This window comes from Sorex fumeus, unplaced genomic scaffold (assembly GCF_029834395.1).
Source record: "Sorex fumeus unplaced genomic scaffold, SorFum_2.1 ptg000054l, whole genome shotgun sequence".
NCBI lineage: Eukaryota > Metazoa > Chordata > Mammalia > Eulipotyphla > Soricidae > Sorex > Sorex fumeus.
This window is the reverse complement of record NW_026606111.1, coordinates 41,646,511-41,665,688: the sequence shown is the minus strand read 5'-3', so window position 1 is coordinate 41,665,688 and position 19,178 is coordinate 41,646,511. Positions and strand designations below refer to the sequence as shown.

At 36.0% G+C, this 19,178-nt stretch overlaps 1 protein-coding gene across 1 annotated transcript in view; it reads right to left on the bottom strand.

Annotated features, from left to right (window-relative positions):
• The window catches only part of CLVS2 (clavesin 2), a 57,486-nt gene that overhangs the window by 12,404 nt on the left and 25,904 nt on the right, over positions 1–19,178 (bottom strand). The window contains exon 3 of the mRNA XM_056125066.1: positions 1,993–2,103. Within this exon, the coding sequence (XP_055981041.1) occupies positions 1,993–2,103 (111 nt within the window). The remainder of the gene's footprint in view (positions 1–1,992; positions 2,104–19,178) is intronic.

Here is a 19,178-nt window from a genome sequence, read left to right as displayed (position 1 = left end):
AAGAAAATGAATAAGCCAGGAGTTCAATATGTATATACATATACAGATAACTTCAGACACCAGTTGCAATTTCAGGACTACCCATTCTTCTGAAAGAGTAGTTATGTAAACCAGTTTCAGAATCCTACACTTGGGTTACATTTATTTACTAGGCATTTCACAAAACCCTGAAAACTTTATTTATTGAACTCCTGGCTTATAATAATGATGTTAACTTAGAAGAACTAGATGAAATACATGCACAGTGCAAGGTATATGGGCCATGTAGCTTTCCTGCTCTCTCCAGGTGCACGTTTGTCCTCCTAATCTCTAGCATTTTCTTAACCGTTTCCTTTTGGGTTCTTATGGAGGATTCCTTACATAGCCAAGAGGATTAAATTACATTTAGAAATTAAACCCGATCTCCTGAGATTTTCTCTTCTCTGAAGTCTAAGGTTTCAACCCTCTAACCACAATGTTGGCTCCACTGTTAACATGGCCCAATTCTTTTTCTTTAATTTTATTAAAATGCCATGATTCACAAAGTTATTCATTGTTGAGTTTTAGACATACAACGTTCTAATACCACCAGTGTCAGCATCTCTCCACTATTGTTCCCAGGTTCCTTTCCATACAAACCCACTCCCATCCTGCCCTCTTGACAGGCATATTTTGAAGTTGAGTTGTTAAAGTTTGGATCTCATAATTTCAGTGTTGTTGACTCTGAAGTGAAGGTATTTTGCTCTATCATTTCTTAAAAACACTGATGCACCTGAATCCTCTTAACCGCTGCCCTCCTTTGTTTTTCATCTGTCTCTTAGGTGAATCCAAAGGTCACTACACTAACTTAACAAGACACCTTTAATTCTATTGACATTTAGGAAATTCCAAGGAATATAGAGTTTCTGTTATTTACAAAGGGACAAAACTCAAGTATACACACACACACACACACACACACACACACACACTTCCTGAATTATAAATTAGAAATTAACTTTATTTCTGATGAAATAGCAGAAATATTTCCTAAAATGCAGATTTAGTACCTTACAGAATTCTTTTTCATTTATTTAAACACTTCTAACAAATTTATATATAGAAAACCCTCTCTTCACAGATGTTTGATGTAAACACATTTAGCAATTACTTCATTTGACACTTATGCCACTAAAATACCTGAAATGCCTGTGCACTCACTGAAAAACACAGAAAATAATCTTCCATATAAATTTAGAAGCATATTTTTACTATTAAAGTAATACCTTAAAAATTGGTCTAGTATAGTAAATATAACTCTAAATGTGGAGCTGGTATATTTGGATTCATATATAAGATCTAAAATTTTATAGCTGTATAATGAGTAAGCAAATAACTTCAACCTTAGGATTTAAAACTTTTCTCCGCCTTTTAAAATAGAAAAGTTATTGCTTTCTTTTTCTTCAGATTTATATATTAGAATGCATTTTAATTTAGGGTTTAGTAATAAGTAATAAATGTGTTCAGTATTTATCATATGCCATTCACTGTACTAAATTCCCATATCAATAATTAAATATACTTCGAATATTCTCATTTTTACACAAAATTGAATTTTAGAATACAAAAAATCTTTTAATTGAAATAAATAGTAAAATTTCCACAAAGTATTTCTTCTAAAATGTATCATAGCAATCAATATACAACTGAATGAACTCTATCTAATTCACAATATTCAAAAACAAATGTGTTATAGTGAGAAGGCATAGTTATTTTTATAGTTTTATGCAGGCACTAGTGTGTTGTGAATGTACTAAAATGCTTTCCCTATTTGTGATCAAGCAGAAGTGCTAATAAAATAATTCAGATATATTGTTCAAAATTAATCAAGTCATTTAAAATTATAAAAATTTTTAAAGTTGAATATATACAATGTAGAAGCACAGTTAGCCAAAGCCAATATTATACTCACATTATACATGACAGATCAATAAATATAGGAGAATAAAGCTTGTAAAAGGAAAGAATAAATACCCTTTTCCGAGTCTTCTCCTTTAGGAAAGGCCGGATCACAGTATATAGTGCATGGATATACCAGGGCTGGTTAACAAAATGAATTCCTCCAAATCGTGCTGGGAAACTATCCTACAATAAGAAAGAGAAAAAGCAATCAAAATATACTTTGATATATGCAAAAGGTTTAGGTTAGTTTATATTACACAGATTTATTATTCCACACACGCAAATGAGTCTAGGTAGTTAAGAAGAAAGAGTGGCAGGAGTGATAGTACAGCCAGTAGGGCATTTGCCCTGCTTGTTCCTGGCTCCCGATTTGGTCTCCTGAGCTCTGCTAGGAGTGGTCCCTGAGCACTGCCAGGTGTGGCTCAAGAACCAAAAAGAAGAATATTGAAACTTTCATAAGAAAGTAAAGAAATATGTAATAAAGCAAATCCTTGTTAAAAACCGGTTGTCAATAACAATTTCAATATTTTTAAGACTTGCATTTTCGGACTTCAAATCACTCACAGTCCTTACAGGTTAAGAAACATAAAAGGCAATAGAAATCTGTCAAATAATGAATCTGTGTTATGTAAGTGTTAGATTGTTCCATTAAAATTATTATATTTATAAAATAAATTATTGTCAGCTTGCTATGGGGGACAGGCTTGAGGGATGTTTGGGGAAATGAGAGTAGGAAAGGTGACAGGGGTGGTGAGATGGGTGATGGAATATTAAATGCTTCTAACAAGTCATCATGGACAACTCTGTGTTTAAATGAAGTGGGGGGAAAATATCCGTATTTATATCAAGAGTATTGAAATTGAAATGTTTCATTAAATTTCCTTGTAGTAACTTACAACATTAATAGCACTGTAGCACTGTCCTCCTGTTGTTCATTGAGTTGCTTAAGTGGGCCCAATAATGTCTCCATCCTGAGACTTTTTGTTACTGTATTTGGCATATCGAATATGTCTCGGGGAGTTTGCCAGGCTTTGCCATGCAGGCGAGATACTCTCAGTAGCTTGCCAGGCTCTCGGAGAGGGGCGGAGGAATCGAACCTGGGCCGACCAGGTCGGCCACGTGCAAGGCAAATGCCCTGCCACTGTGCTATTGCTCTAGCCCATGACATTGATACTCATATAAAACTTTACTCCATTCTTTGTATCATATCAATTATATTACATGCATTACTGCTACTTAAGAAAAGGAAACATGTTGAAACAAACTAAATATCAATTGTCACATAAAAACTTTGGATGTATTTTGTAAGGTTAAATGTAAGTAAAAACCCTCTAAGCATATCCAACAGGACAAAAAATGAGGCTACTTATAAATCCAGTCTCCTCTTTTTACCTCATAGAAGGTTTGAATGAATCTAAAGGAATCTAGAGAGGGGCTTTCTCACTTTTCTCCAGCTCATTAAGGGCATTCTAATTCACTACCATAATACGAAGGGAAACCTTAACAAAGTGAATCATTAGCTAAATGAACTATTATATTTGAGTATATAGTAGAGTATTCTATAAATACCACATAAATTAATTTGGTTCTTGGTACTAGTTCAAAATTTCACAATAGACTGACTACAAAAATCTTCCTTAAAATATTGTAGCACTGTAGCACTGTCCTCCCATTGTTCATTGATTTGCTCGAGTGGGCACCAGTAACATGTTCATTGTGAGACTAAAATACTAAAATCCTTTACCAGTCCATTGTGAGACTAAAATACTAAAATACTAAAATACTAAACTACTAAAAATGTCTATCTCTCAAGTGACATTATAATAGTCAGAATTCTTGATTCTACTAAGTACATGAACTGACACACAAAGGAAAATAAGAAAATTAAAATCTAGTGTACATGTGGCTTTATTTTTTAATTTAAGTTTTCTCTCTAATAAGATTCCTAGCAAAAATATTAATGGAATAAACTTGTTAAATATTTTGGACTTGGGGTGACATAAATATCAGTAATTAATGTGAGTTTTGTAGATTAATTTTCAGAGATGATTAGCATATTTTAAGAGATTCTCTGAAAATAACAAACTAGGAAAAATTACAACTTAGATTAAACATACGATATGTTTTATATATCAGTGCCTTCTTTATAAATATGTGGTTTTCATTAATCAAGAGGTCCTAAAAATGTCATCAGAATTAGCATAAACATGTTTAAGCTATGACATGTTATAAACACCAGATGCCTGCGCTCAGCTTAAGAAATAAAAATATACTCCTGAAGTTCACTACATTCAATTTCCCTTACCCATCCTCCATTAAAAATTTTATATCATAATATCTTTATCTGTAGTTGTACTTTATTTTATAAAATCATTATGTATTTACTAATTTTTGTATTTTGTAAATTTTTTGTCACTTTATGGATACACATGTTATATGCTGTTACCCATCAGTAAGTACTATCACTTTTGAATTGTTTACCGTTGTATAGAAGACTACAATTTGTCTAGATGGCGCTATAAAGATTGCCCCTCCTCTGGATATTTTCATGATCATTTTTATCTGCAATGAGACTCCAACAATTTTTTAGTTGTAGACCAGTTTTTCCTACAACATTAATTCTCACATTGGTCTCTTCTCTTCTCACCTCACTATTCTCTCACAAATGTCCATTCTCTACTATTGCCACAATAGTGCCTAATTTTATCACTGTAATTGCCATACGGTCTTGTGATTTTTTTCTGCATGATTTTTAACATTTAGTAAAGAAAAAAATAATTTTATCTGCCTCCACCACTACTCAACTGTGAGCTGTTTGAATATAGAGACTATCTTCTATGTAGTCTATTAGTGCTAGGTCCCCACATCCATATCTTCTCACTTGAGGGAAACTGAAGCATGAATTTCACAGACGTGGTTCTGAATGGGATTCTGCTGCTGAAGCACACTTGAGAAAAAATTAAAAGACAAAAATGAAGCAGAAGTCACTGTACTTTTGCAGTGACCAGAGCTAAGTCAATTCTACAGAAATTGTTCTCTACAGTAGTGAAAGAGGAGGACTCGGTTTACCCATGCCAGCAGCTGTGAGCAGTCAACTTTTGACTGGCCCATTCTATATTTTTTACTCCTTGTAAATTCATTAGACTTTTTCTAATAAATAGGAGTTAACAATTGTCCATCATAAAATTCTGCCCCAGAACTTAGGCTCTCAGGAAGACTAAGATAACGGACAATACCTGAAGCAGATCATCAGACAGACTCAAACCAGCCCGACCACCATAGATTCCCTGAATTCTCTGTCACACAAAGATGCACTTTTTCTATAAAAATCTCACAAAAAGAGCCACAGTTAAATTAGTCATATATTAAGTTCCTCTCCACTTGGGGAACTCCGTTCCTTTTTTCTTCTTACTTTGCAAGTAATTATTTCAAATATTATTCTACTTTCCAACTCTGAGTCTGAGCATCTTTATTACCTGTGAATCATGAATGAAAATAGAGACCCACTGCTACTTCTGCTTTCACCTGAATCAGCAATCCAGCATGTAAAAGATCTGCTAACCCAAAACAGTCCTTACAAGTGTTCCATTTTGCTTATGAGGAAATTGTGGCTCAGTAAAGAGAGCTTACTTAAACAGAATATATAAGAATTTTTAATTGAGTAAATATGTATCTAATTCTGCTTTGGGACTTACATACACACATTTTTTGGCAGTTTTTCTGAGGCTGGATGTCATCCTCTATTTTTTCTATATATTTCTTGCTGGGTGAGAAGTTGATCAGAAAACATCAGCAAATGGCTGGACATAGTTTCTTGACCTTTGGAATACATCCACAAAACTGTGATCTCAAAACCAAGAGAATAGGTAGTCTTCCCAAACTCTCTTCACTTCAGTTCTTCCAATGAGTTCCTAATATTGACCTCTTGTATTGAATTCACTTTTCCTTCAACTATGCATTAACATCATCTTCTTATTCCCATACAAAACTGCCAATGCTTATAATATTGAAGTTTCTCTATTGTACATTTTAAGTAGGCAATTCTAAGTCCCTCCTCCAGTCCATGCCCCTTTACTCTTCGTATGACTTTGCATGACCTCATTCATTCTGTCCCCAATCTGACCTTCCCAGGTTACAGTTTCCAGCAGTGTTATGAGATGCCTTGAGTCCTTCACTGCCCTCCTGGTGAGGTCTGCAGCTCTGTAGACTGTCACTGGGCTAAGGGACTGCCTCTCAAATCCTGAGCCCCTACTGCAATTTGTCTCTTCAACTTCCCTTTGTTCCAAGGGGTGGGAACTGCTGTCTTCCTGCTACTTACATCCGGACAGATGACATGGTCCCGAGAGAAAGTTCCTTCTCCTGCAACCCCTTTTTTATTTTTGTCATCCCCATCGCTTTGCTACTTCTATTGTCTGATTGGTTATCTTTAAATACTGATAAAATTTAAAATAACCAATTAAATTAACTAAATTATCTGGCCCCTTGCCTCCCTAGTCTCCATCCATCTTAAAGCAATCACAGTGAAACCATGTTTCTTAAAACACTTATAAAAATTAAGACATTTATTTTGAAGGAATCATGAAACTTTAAAACATTAAATTAGATTATTTGGTTCCAAGAGTGCTCAACAAATTAAGTGTTTAATTTGAAAGCAAGTGTGATGCATCTATGCAGCTTGTTTCCTGTAACCCAATTAAAAAAAAAAACTTTGATTTTTCTCCCTTGTTTTCTGACAAGTGATAAAAATGTTGTAGAAAATATTTATTATTTTTATTTCTCTCAATACCAATATGTCCGGATAAAATTTTGATTTTACATAGTTATTTGTATCCAAACAATTTTTTGCTGTTGTCATAAATGTCTGCCTACCAAAATAAGTTGAATTTTAAATGGGCCTTTAGACTTTATTTTTTTTAAATTTTTTTTTATCATTGTTTTTTATTAGTGAAACACCATGAAGTACATTTATAGACTTATAAATTTTTGTGCTTGGGTTTCAGTTATACAATGATCAAGTACCCATCCCTCCACCAGTGCCCATCCTCCCCCACCACGGGTCCTAGCATCCCTCCCACCCCCCACCCCCACCCTGCTGCTGTGGCAGGGCATTCCCCCTTGTTCTCTCTCTCTTCTTTTGGGTACTGTGTTTTGCCAGAGAGGCATTGAGTGGCAATCATGTTTGGTCTATAGACTACTTTTAGCATATCTCTCCCACCCTGGGAGGGTCTTCACAACACCCTTTAAAAGAAAGAAGTGCAACCTTTTGCTTCTGTGCAATACCAGTTTAAACTCCTGTCTCTTTACAAGGGTCAAGATCCTTTGTTTTCAATCTATTTGCATTCATTTACATGTGGCTCATTACCATGATACAAGCACAGAAAAAAAAAAAACTTTCCAAATAGCTAGTAATTAAATAGTTTCCTGGCTGTCTCTTAATTTGGCAGAAGATAAGCAGTTAGAATGTTTTGGTAAAAATGCTCTGTTTCTCCTGTGAAAGTAATTGACTATGTACTACTGTCTCTCTACTACAGATGATGCTAAATACACAGGGCTCACAACTATAGGTCTGTTCTTTTCAGTTCCAGTCGCTGCACAGGATAATAGTGGTAAGAAAGGGGAGCAGGACTTGGAACCAGGACAAACACAACTTCCTGCAGAAATCTTAACCTTCTGGAGATGGATAGGGAGTATATACAAATCCACGGGTAGGGACTGTAAACAAATAACGAATTCAGCATGCTTAAAAGATAAATAAAAGAAAAGCAAACAAAAGATATATTATGCTTTCTAGAAAGAATATCCCAAAAGACATTTAGGAAAATATGGTGTCGTTCACAATTGAATGAAGTTAGTATGAATTCAAACCATATTTATTTAAACCATATTTAATTAAATTAAATTTAATTAGTATATTTAATTAAATTTAATTAAACCATATTTATGCTACTTAAAGAACCTTTGCTAGTAGCTGGGTAAAGTGGAGAGCAAGAAAAGCAGCTTCTGAGAAAGAAGTGCTTTCACCTCTCCTGGAAAATACCCGGTGTTTTCACTGGATTAGGACTGTAATGTATCCTAGGGAACACCTACACTGTCTGAACTAGATTTTCAGGAAACTCATACAAATTCATGAGGAGTTGAAAATGATGGACATGCACAACTGAGGAATAAATGAAGATCATACATCACACATACAGAGAATGGCAGAAAAATGTCACCCGGGATGTGAATTTTACTATGTTAATGAGGAGCAAGAAGCCTAGAGGTTAAAATTATTTCTAATGTGTTAAAGAATATAAGCTTCATTTATACTTAGGAAAATGCTGTTAAGAAAGCAAATAACCACACTAATAGTTTTGAAGGCAGTGTGATTAGGATTGCATTGCTATAGTGGTTCTATAATTAGCATTTATTATTTGGACAAATAGAGCCTGGAACCTTTTCAGACCACATCAGCAGTTAGGGTGGCTACCCCCAGTTACTAAATTCCCAGACTCAGAAAAATAGGCAATGCTATTCTTTTCCATGCAAATGGCATGATTATCTGTTCTCATTAAAGTGGGTTTTTGGTGATCTTATCATGGTTAAAATCTTAATATAGACTGTCATTTCCACATTTTAAATTTTGTTTTAGAAGTATTTGAATCTAAAAGATACAACTTCATTTCTCTTTGACTACTTATCACTTGAAGACGACAATGTGCTGATTCCATAGAAAACAAAAACATATTTCATTCCACCTTTTTCTATTTTGTTTCCTGCTGTTTTGGACACATGCACTGAAGGAACACATTATACTTAACTTCTAGATTTCAGTGATAAACAAAATGTGCTTCTGTCAACAAAAGTTATTACTGTGCTTCTATCCCAGTCAAAATACCAGAATTACCTGATAGATCAGCAGGATTACCATGCAGAGAACATCTACTAAATTATACTATAACTACACAACCTATACTATAACTACCTCTGAAATTTCTGGTCTAAAAGCTAGTACAGATTAATATCTCAGACAGTCCTGTTTGTCCTATAGTGGGTGGTCCTGAAACCCACCACTTTGAACCACTGCCAAGACTTCTGCACACTCACCAGCCCCTCACCCCTTTCCCTCATGTGTTATTGTTGCTATTGCTGCCTCTGTGGTGACACAGTCAGTGAACTTGGTTTTAGTGCTTGTATACTTAGTTGTGGTGTTCATACCCTCTTGGTTCAGATACACCAGAAATCACATACTGGTTGCAGTACCAGGAACCCAAACTGCAATGCCAGTGCCAACACTGAACGTGGCATGCTGCTGGTAATAAGGATTGAAATCACAGCTTCATACCTGCAAGGCAGGCAAACAAGCAATAAGGTCAAGTATATATATACTCAAGGTGGCCCCTTCCTCCCATCTTTGATTCTGACTTCCTGGGCCACTCTCTTCTCCCAATGTCATTGCCTTAGCCAAAAGTTACTTGATTCTCATTGATGTCCTTGACTTAGTTACTTCTTCTCTTTATCAGAATATAAACTTCTTCAGGGTAAGATTTGGTATCATTTTCTTTATATTAGCTTGAGCAACTTTCAAGAAATATTAATAAAATTGAATATGAGTAAAATATTAGTAAAACATAGTAAAATAATGCAGTACTTAGGGAAATTAGGGAACTGCATTATTCTCTTTGAACTTTTTAAATTTTAAATTATGTTTTTGCTATTCTGCATACTCTTAGGTATATACGTATGGTCTTGCAAACCCGCATGTGTGTGGTTGTATTTGATCATTTTAGAACATTTGAAAACTATGTCCAAAGATAAATTGGAAGGTATATGTTATTTTCTTACATGTAATTAACCAGGTATGTCTACTAATGCATTTTTCTATTTCTTTTATTTTTCTTTCAAAACAATTTTTTAAATTTTGTAACTAATTAATATAACTATATATTACACAATGCTATTGTATATTATACATATTATATTATTTCATTATACAAATTTATTATCATATAGATAATTTCATATTGTGTTTACACTGAAATTTTTTTATTAATTTTTTTGAAGGGGGCTTGGTCGGCTGTACTTAGGGCTTACTCCTGGCTCTCTACTCAGGAAACACTCCTGGCTATGCTTGGGAGACCATATAAAGTTTCAGAAATTTAAATGGGTTTGACTATGTACAAGGCAAATAAGTCACAGTATCTGTATAAAAAAATTTGAAAAATAATTTTATCTGATTTCACACTTTGATGTGTTAGAAGTGCCCTGAAATATCAACTTAATAATTTCTGCATAATTCTTTTTATAATTTGTTTGTCTCAATTTCTCTATCTGAAGTTATGCTGCTTAATTTTGGTGATTTTGAATATGAGAATTGCAGCACTTGTGACTACATGTTACTAGAGTGATGTAAAAGTCACGTAGGAAACCTGATCCTTTATTGCTACAGTGGCCAGGTTCTGGTGAGGTCGTGCTGCTGCAGTTGGCATGGAGATTGGAGCTACAAGCTTCAAGATATAGGCTAATGCCCTGCCACAGTGGCAGGGGGGGATGGGGGGAATGGGGGGGGAGGGATATTATCCTTGGTGGTGGAAAATGGGCACTGGTGGAGGGATGGGTATTTGATCATGGTATGACCGAAATCCAAGCACAAAAATTTGTAAATCTACAACTGTACCTCATGGTGTTTCACTAATAAAAAATAAATTCAAAAAAAAGATATAGGCTATAGAAAATTACACCTATTTAATTTTTATTAGAAATGGAATAACTCTTTGTTACCTTTGCTGTGAATTCAGTTTTAACAAAGGAGCCGGATTTAAAAGCATATAACATCGGGAGCATATTGCATTTTTATAATGTGGTAGTTTTTTCCTTCCTTTGGTTTGTCCTGCTATGGGACTTGACTGCAGTTGGTATATTAAAGATTATGAAGAGCTTTTAAAGTGGTTTTGTGTCATGTTCTCCAGGCTATCCTACCCCCAACAGTGTGTAAGACACACATCAGCAGTGACTACCTAAATAAACCTTGGTAATTATCAAGCCTCCGTGCCTGTTTTGTTTCAATTTTTTACCAAAATGTAACTGGAGAGAATATCACACTTATTCTTCCTTAGTAAAATAGATCTTTCCCGTCCTGATATATGTTACAAATTATTTCATTATATGATATATGCTATGTTAGTTTTACTTCAAAGGGTATGTTTAGCTAAGTAGAACTCTTTCAAGGAGTATTTTTATATAACAGTCTACTTTAACTCTTTTACATTTTACTCTTTACTTATGAGCCAGACATTCCTCTTCACAGTTAGAGTTGATGCTACTAAGTCACCAGCATAACATGAGAGTTTTAACCAAGTTGTGCCATTCATGGAAATAAAATATAGAGGTTATGTTTAGACATATCTAATTTGTCTAATGAATATTTGAAAAATGTCCTACTGTACTTTATTTCAAATATGAAGTAAGTGGATGATTATACAAGGTCAAAGCTATTAATTAATGCTTTATACAGGTAATCAAAGGTTGGATATGAGTCACATAAAGAGGATAATCATAAAGGGGCAATAGCATACATGTCAGAAATATGAAAGCTTACAGAATTTGTCAAGTAACTAAATGTAGAGAGGCATGTGAGAGACTATTGATAGTATATTGCTATATTTTAATTTTATTCCATAAACCACTGATTGTACTTGAAAGTGAAATATAAAAAGATATTTTAGGGGAAGTATGAAGTGTTGAATTTCAAGTATGCAATCCATACGGAGATATCCCAAAGCTTAGATAACTCAGGCTGGAGTGCAAATGTAGAAAAGCAGAACAAAAAATTATGATTCATAAATATGCTAAATGGCATTTAGAATGCCACAGTAATCTCTATATTTAAAAAATAATAACACACATCTTTCTCCTTAAATTCTCGGCAATATTATAGAACTGGCTTGAGTAAGGACTTAAGGAGAAGAGGTCACTAAAGTCAGAGTGATGTTTACCAATCACTTGCCAGAACAATTTTAGCTCTACCACTTCCTTCCAAAACTGTGTGGTATCCATCTGGGTGAAGAGGCAGTAGATATAAAGAGATCAAGAGAAAGTCTAAAGATACTGAGGCACACACATGTCCTTCAAAGAAGCACACATGAACAATAGTACAAGAAAGACTTACATCATGACCCCGTGTTACCTGGCATTGCTATTCATTGAGCCACCAATGGTGTGATCCAAGGATCCAAAACACAAGAACAAGAACATTTCAAGCAGTTTTAATATTTTCATTACAAATAATTAGCACCATCCTGATACATAGAAAATAAAGCAAGCTTTGGGGCCTTAGTATTTACCCCCACATAATTTAACAAGACTAGTATTAGTCGTACCTACCAAGGTCAAGAAGAAACAATGTGCTATCATTTGGATCTGCACAGTTTGATTTCACTCTAGTACTACCTGTATGTCAAAGTTCAATTTTAAATGGTGGAAAATAGACCAAAGAAAGCAGTTCTGAAGAAAATGTTACTCAAGATAGGACTGACCATTATCCTGACAGCAGCAACCCTAAAATTCTTAAGAGTCTTAGGGGACTTAAAGCTTGACTTCCAAATGAGTCATAATTGCTTCTCAATGCAACAATACTGGAAACATTAAAGAGGAATTTAAGACAAGTCTCTTGGATAATCAAGACTCTACTGTAAATTGGTATCACAAATTATTTCAAGAATCCATTTTCATCTTTTATAATAGTTCCATAGGATAAGAGATGGATCCAAGATCAGGCACAAATAGAACTAGAGGAGAAAATGTATATCCATTTACTAACAAACAGCCTATTGTTACAAGTCTGTTATTCTGTTTTTCAAAGAAGTAAAAAACAAAGTGAAATAATGGGACCGTACGAGACAATACCGTGATGATGATAAAGTATAATTCCATCTCTTTTCTGAATGTCAGCATCATCAGAGGTTTGTTTGAGCTCTGACTCTTCTTTCTATGGGTTTTTGAATGTCAAGTGTGCAGGGATTATGGGCATTTCATTAGGTAAAGGTAAAGGTAAAGGCCCTCCCGTTGATCGTCGATTTGCTCGAGCGGGCCCAGTAACGTCTCCATTGGAGACTTTGTTGTTACTGTGTCTGGCATATCGAATACTCTCGGTAGCTTGCCGGGCTCTCCGAGAGGGGCAGAGGAATCGAACTCGGGTCGGCCATGTTGGCCGCTTCTAAGGCGAATGCCCTTACCCGCTGTGCTATTCATTAAATGAATGAAATTTATTCTTTGTTTTACTGCTGGTGTGTGTGTATGTGTGTGTGCATGTGTGCATGTCTGTGTGTGTAGAGTGGGGAGAGTATTGATGTGCTCAAGCTTTACTTTTAGCTCTTTGCAGGTTCAGGGGGTCATATGGGGTTGATAGGAATTAAACCTGGGTTGACTGGATACAAGGCAAGCTCTACACTGTTGTTGGAATAGAGCTCTAAACATTTTAGGGTTAACATTGGTTTGTCCTTTCTCCCTTGCCAGAGGGAGCTTAGGTTTATCACGTTACACCCATCACAGTGCTCCCGTATCTCCCATTTCTCTGTGTTTATCTTCTCTGTGCTCTCTTCCCCAACCTATGAACTTTACCCCCTAATCAGACTCTGTTAACTTGTAATGTCAGATCCTTCTAAGGATACTTGACTTGTATTCATTAGTGAAATATTGCTTTTATCCTCTCCTTATGTCTTTTGCATAGTTAACTTAAAAGCAATGTCCTTTTTGTATAGACACAGGAAGACAGTTAATATTATGCTTTTGTAACTTGGGAGTTAATTGACTCCGAATAATGTTCACTCCAGGGCATCTGCTTACTTGAAGTAGGTCTCAGTTGTCCTTAGTTCCTAGCACCTCCAAAGCAGGGTCCTGACAAGGGACTAAATGGAGCCAGGACAAGCTGTAAGCTACCCTGGCATTGAAATGGGCCAGGCCAAAACGCGACAATACTTAACTATAAGTTAAGAGCATGGTCATGGACAAATTCTATCATGATCTAAAAAGTAATGACGAGATTAGGACCCTGCTAGGGTTAGGAAGGACTAATATGGCCTGAGCACTGTTGTCTGATTTATAGTGAGATGGCCCCAGGAGATCAATCCTATAAGCTTAATGTATCTCTTACTGTGCCCATACAAAATGATTAATATCATGAATGTTTATATGTTTGTTCGACAAGGAGAGGAGAAACACACTCATGGGATTCTGCTCTTGTGTGGGTCATCCTGTTGAATGAGAATCTGTCTTAGAAGCAACTTCCCCTGAGGGAAGGACCTTACCTCTGTTGATTGTATGACCACACCTATGCATAAGCCCCAACCCCTCATGCTTTGCAATTTAACTCAGGTTGTAAGAGTGGGCTGGGAGAGAGAGAAGAAGGATCCATGGAGAGGCAGAAGCAGGAAGGAGAAATATGAAGAAGCAGAACCCAAGAAGAGGATGAAGGGGATCAGGAGAGAGAGAAGCAGAGGGAAAATCAGATGAGAACGGAGATAAGATTGGAATAAACTGCAATTGACACCATCCTAACCTGGCCCTTATTCCCTCCTTTATCTGCGTATTGCCATCAGCCTCCTCAGGGTAGGGGAAGTTGCGGAGATCACTGAACGCAGGTGATGAGAGAGAGAACCACCATGGCCCTTCGTAATTTATTTTTCATATATTCATATCCTGTACTATCACTTCCATCCTTTCTTTGGGATCTTATAGACATTTTCCACACACAATGATTCATGAAAACTGCTTTTACAATAACTTTTACAAAACGGCCTTATAAATTTCTGTTTAATATGCAGATTCCTTGCTGTCTCGAAATTCTATCAAGACTGTATTTTCTAAGAATATAGTTGACATCTAACATGAACCAATAGCACTTATATTTCTTAAAATATTATCATTCTTTACTCCATTGTTATCACATAGCTTTACCACATGACTTCCTCACATTCCTACTAGATTTACCTGTTAAAGTACCCATATTTTGTCAAGTCTAAAGCATAAATATTCACCTACAGAGAAATTCAAAATTTCAGAGTGGCATTCATGACCTTCTGCTATTAAGTATCAAATACCTTTTTCAATCCTGTTTCCTACTTTCGTTTCTTCATGACTGCCAAGAAATAACTAAATTAATCTAACTGCTAACACCCATATATAAATAATCATTGCTGTTTTGTTCAATGAACTATCACTTAGCTTGTAACAATACATTTTTCCTTTTATCAGTCAAAATCTGCCACTTAGCTCAAAGACACACAAGTTCAAAATCCTTCTAGGACTTCCTTTGGGTATCGTTTTCTTAGTTCTATTCTAAGTAAGAAAAAAATGTCTTTCTTTCTATCCCCTTTGATAATTCTTTTACACAATATAATTCTTGTAATTTTCACATCAGCTTTAACTATAAATAATTTTTAGTCACAATCACAATCACAGTCATCCTGTTATTCATCGATTGCATCGAGCAGGCCCCAGTAACGTCTCCTTCGTCCTAGCCCTGAGATTTTTTTAAAAAGTGCCATATTCAAGGCTCTTTCAGAATTAGGAGAGTGAGACCCTTCATTATTACTGGTATTTGGCATATTGGGTACACCACGGGGAGTTTGCAAGACTCTGCCGTGTGGGCAGGTTACATTCGGTAGCCTGCCAGTTTGTCCAAAGTAGGAAAGAGATGATAAGATGTTGCGCAGCTGGGAATGCAGCCGCGCGCTTCCAGGAGCTGGGTTTTATAGTCTCTGAGTCTTGACCGTTGATGGGATTACACAGCGCCAGGGGACCAGTTGGTGGGTGTTATCCCCGCCTACTGAAATTTGAAGAATCTGGGTGGAGGATGCCTGGCCCCAATCCGAGCAGGCTTGGAGATCTCAGCCCAGGGATCCGCGTGAATTTTTAGTAGGAGAAAATAATCGGATTGTATTTAACCTGGTGACGTCATGAAACATGCTTTCATCACCATGTCTGATCTTTTACTCAAAAACATGTTCACATTTCCATTGATCCTGCTTCCCTTGGACTAACTGTAATTTTTCTTTTTGGTACCCAAATGTAACCTTCATAACTGTATGTATTAAGCTGCATAGTTTTCATAATATGTGCAGCTATGATCGCCTAATTCTAATATTTACACATAAAACTATATTATTAAAGATAGAAGTTAACCCTTTAAACATAACATGCTATATATCTATTTGTTAAATAATTTGCTTTAGTTTTTACTGTTTATCATGACTATTTAAAACAAAGTTTTGGGGAGTAATCGAGATTGAATAGTGTTTGTGATAGTAAAGAGTTTGCTTTGCACGTGACCAACTCAGGTTTGATAACTGGAATATTCAATATTTGGAATAATGTTACTCCCTGAGCACCACAGAAAGTGATCCCTGAGCTGAAAGCCAGTAGTAATCCCTGAACACTGTTGCATGTGGCCCCGAAATCTAAAATATGATACTATTAAAATAAGGCTTTCTTTTTTAGAGTTTTTGGGTCGGATCTTCTGATACCTAGAGATTTGTCCTGGCTCTCTGCTCCAGGAAAGTCACATGCTCTAAATCCTGTATTATCTCTCCTCCCACTCACACCCCCAAATAAGCTTTTGTACTAACAATAGTACATTCCAAAAGGTAATATCTGTACAGTTTTTGAATAAGGAGAAAAAAGGAAAATGTTAGAAGCCTACCACTATCATAATCGTTACATATTGTCATTGCTTGTATATTTTATTCTTCTCTTCTTTGTAATTTATCTTTAATGCAAGTGTAATCAAAATTGACATGTCATATCACACACATTACATTTAACATCAAATATAACCATTGCCAATATCACTACAAATTCTTTTCAGACATAACTCCAGACAATTGAAAGTACATCTGTCATAATAAAAAATATAGTATCCAACATAGAGAATTTTACTCTCCTGTGGTTCAAGGATTCTTAGCCTGACAACTGGCTTGGTTTAGGAAAATAGGCATGGTTTCCTAAGTTAATACTGGGATATGCATTCTTCTTTTTGTTCACTATGGATGACGAATTTAAACAATGTTTATTGCCTCCCCATATATCTTCATCTAATAATATCATGTTTAAAAATCATATCCAGGGCCAGAAAGATCCAGATGTTAAAGCTCTTGCCCTGTATACAGTTCACTTTCATTCAATCCTCTGAGTCCCTCTAGGAATGTCTCCCAAGCACAAGACCAGAAATAAATCCTCCCACCCATATCTAAAAAAAAAAAACAAAACAAAAAAACCCTATGGTTTATTGGGAATCAATTCTCTCTGGCTGCCATTTCAACCCTTCTATTTATAATAACTACATCCAACATACACCTGATACTTAATTGCCACTACTTGGCCAACATGAGTTGGCCAACATCAGTTTTGAATTATTCTGCATTTCTCAAGAACTCCTTTCACTGATTTTTTTCTCATGCACCATCTCTTTCTCACAGTCTGCTTGACTATACTAACTTCCTGACCCTATCAAAACACCTTCCTGCAGTATATATTTTCTCAAGAACACCCTATCCTATTTTATCACAGGTGAAAGTTATAAGAATTTAAGAGTTCTACAATATGTCTTAGTCCACTAATAATTATTAGTATGAAATTCTTTGCCAACCAGATATAGAATTATTTAGTTGAGTTGAATGCTATTCTTATTATTCAAGTTAACTCACCATCTTAGTTAGAACAACAAAGAAAGGCATGAATGTTAATTAGTACAATAAAAGTTTCTTTATGTGATTACAACAAAAATATTACCCTTCCAAGAGTGAAAATCATTAAGTTTTACACTTTATTTTTTTATTAATCATTGTATTTATTTATTTTTAATTTTTTAAAATTTTATTAGTGAAACACCATGAGGTACAGTTATTTTTTTCCTTTTTTTATTAGTGAAACACCATGAGGTACAGTTATAGACTTATAAATTTTGTGCTTGGGTTTCAGTTATACAATGATCAAGTGCCCATCCCTCCACCAGTGCCCGTCATCCATCACCACGGGTCCCAGCATACCCCCCACCCCCATCCCCCCCGTCCCATCCTGCCTCTGTGGCAGGGTATTCCCCCTTGTTCTCTCTCTCTTCTTTTGGGTACTGTGTTTTGCAAGAGAGGCATTCAGTGGCAATCATGTTTGGTCTATAGACTACTTTTAGCATGCTTCTCCCACCCTGGGAGGGTCCTCACAACACCCTTTATTTGGTGCTCTCTTCTCTATCTGAGCTTCCTTTTCACCTAGCACGTGTGGCTGGCCTTCCAGTCATGGAGCAAAATTCCTGGTACTAATCTCAGCCATTCCTGGGTGTTAGTCTCCCTTTTTGTTGCTTTATGTTCCCCAGATGAATGCAATCTTTCTGAGTCTATCCCGCTCTTTCTGACTCATTTCGCTTAACATGATACTTTCCATGTAGTACCACTTGTATATAAATTTCATAACTTCATCTTTCTAACAGCTACATAGTACTCCGTTGTGTAAATATACCAAAGTTTCTTTAACCAGTCATCTGCTCTTGGGCACTCAGGTTTTTTCCAGATTCTGGTTATTGTAAAGAGTGCTGCAATGAACAAACAATTGCAGATGTCACTTCGACTATACCTTTTTGCCTCTCTGGGATATATTCCCAGGAGTGCTATAGCTGGGTCAAATGGCAGATCAAATTCTAGTTTTTTGAGAATTGTCCATACTGTTTTCCAAAAGGGTTGGACCAGCCGGCATACCCACCAGCAGTGAAGGAGGGTCCCTTTCTCGCCACATCCGTGCCAGCATTGGTTGCTTTTTTTCTTGTGGATGTGGGCCAGTCTCTGTGGTGTGAAATGATATCTCATTGTGGTTTTGATCTGCATCTCTCTGATGATTAGTGGTCTAGAGCATTTTCTCATGTGCCTTTTTGCCATTCGAATTTCTTCTTTGCGAAAGTTTCTGTTCATTTCTTCGCCCCATTTTAGATGGGGTTGGGTGATTTCTTCTTGTGGAGTTTAACCAGTACCTTGTATAACCTTGATATCAACCCCTTGTCGGATGTGTATTTGGTGAATATCCTTTCCCATTCTATAGGCTGTCTTTGTATTTTGGTCACTGCTTCTTTTGAGGTGCAGAAGCTTCTTAGTTTAAGATAGTCCCATTTGTCTATCTCTGTTTTCACTTGCTCGGCCAGTGGCATGACATATTTGAAGATACCATTAGCTTCAATATCATGGAGATTTTTGCCAACTTTGTCTTCAATAAACATTATGGATTCCGGTCTGATGTTG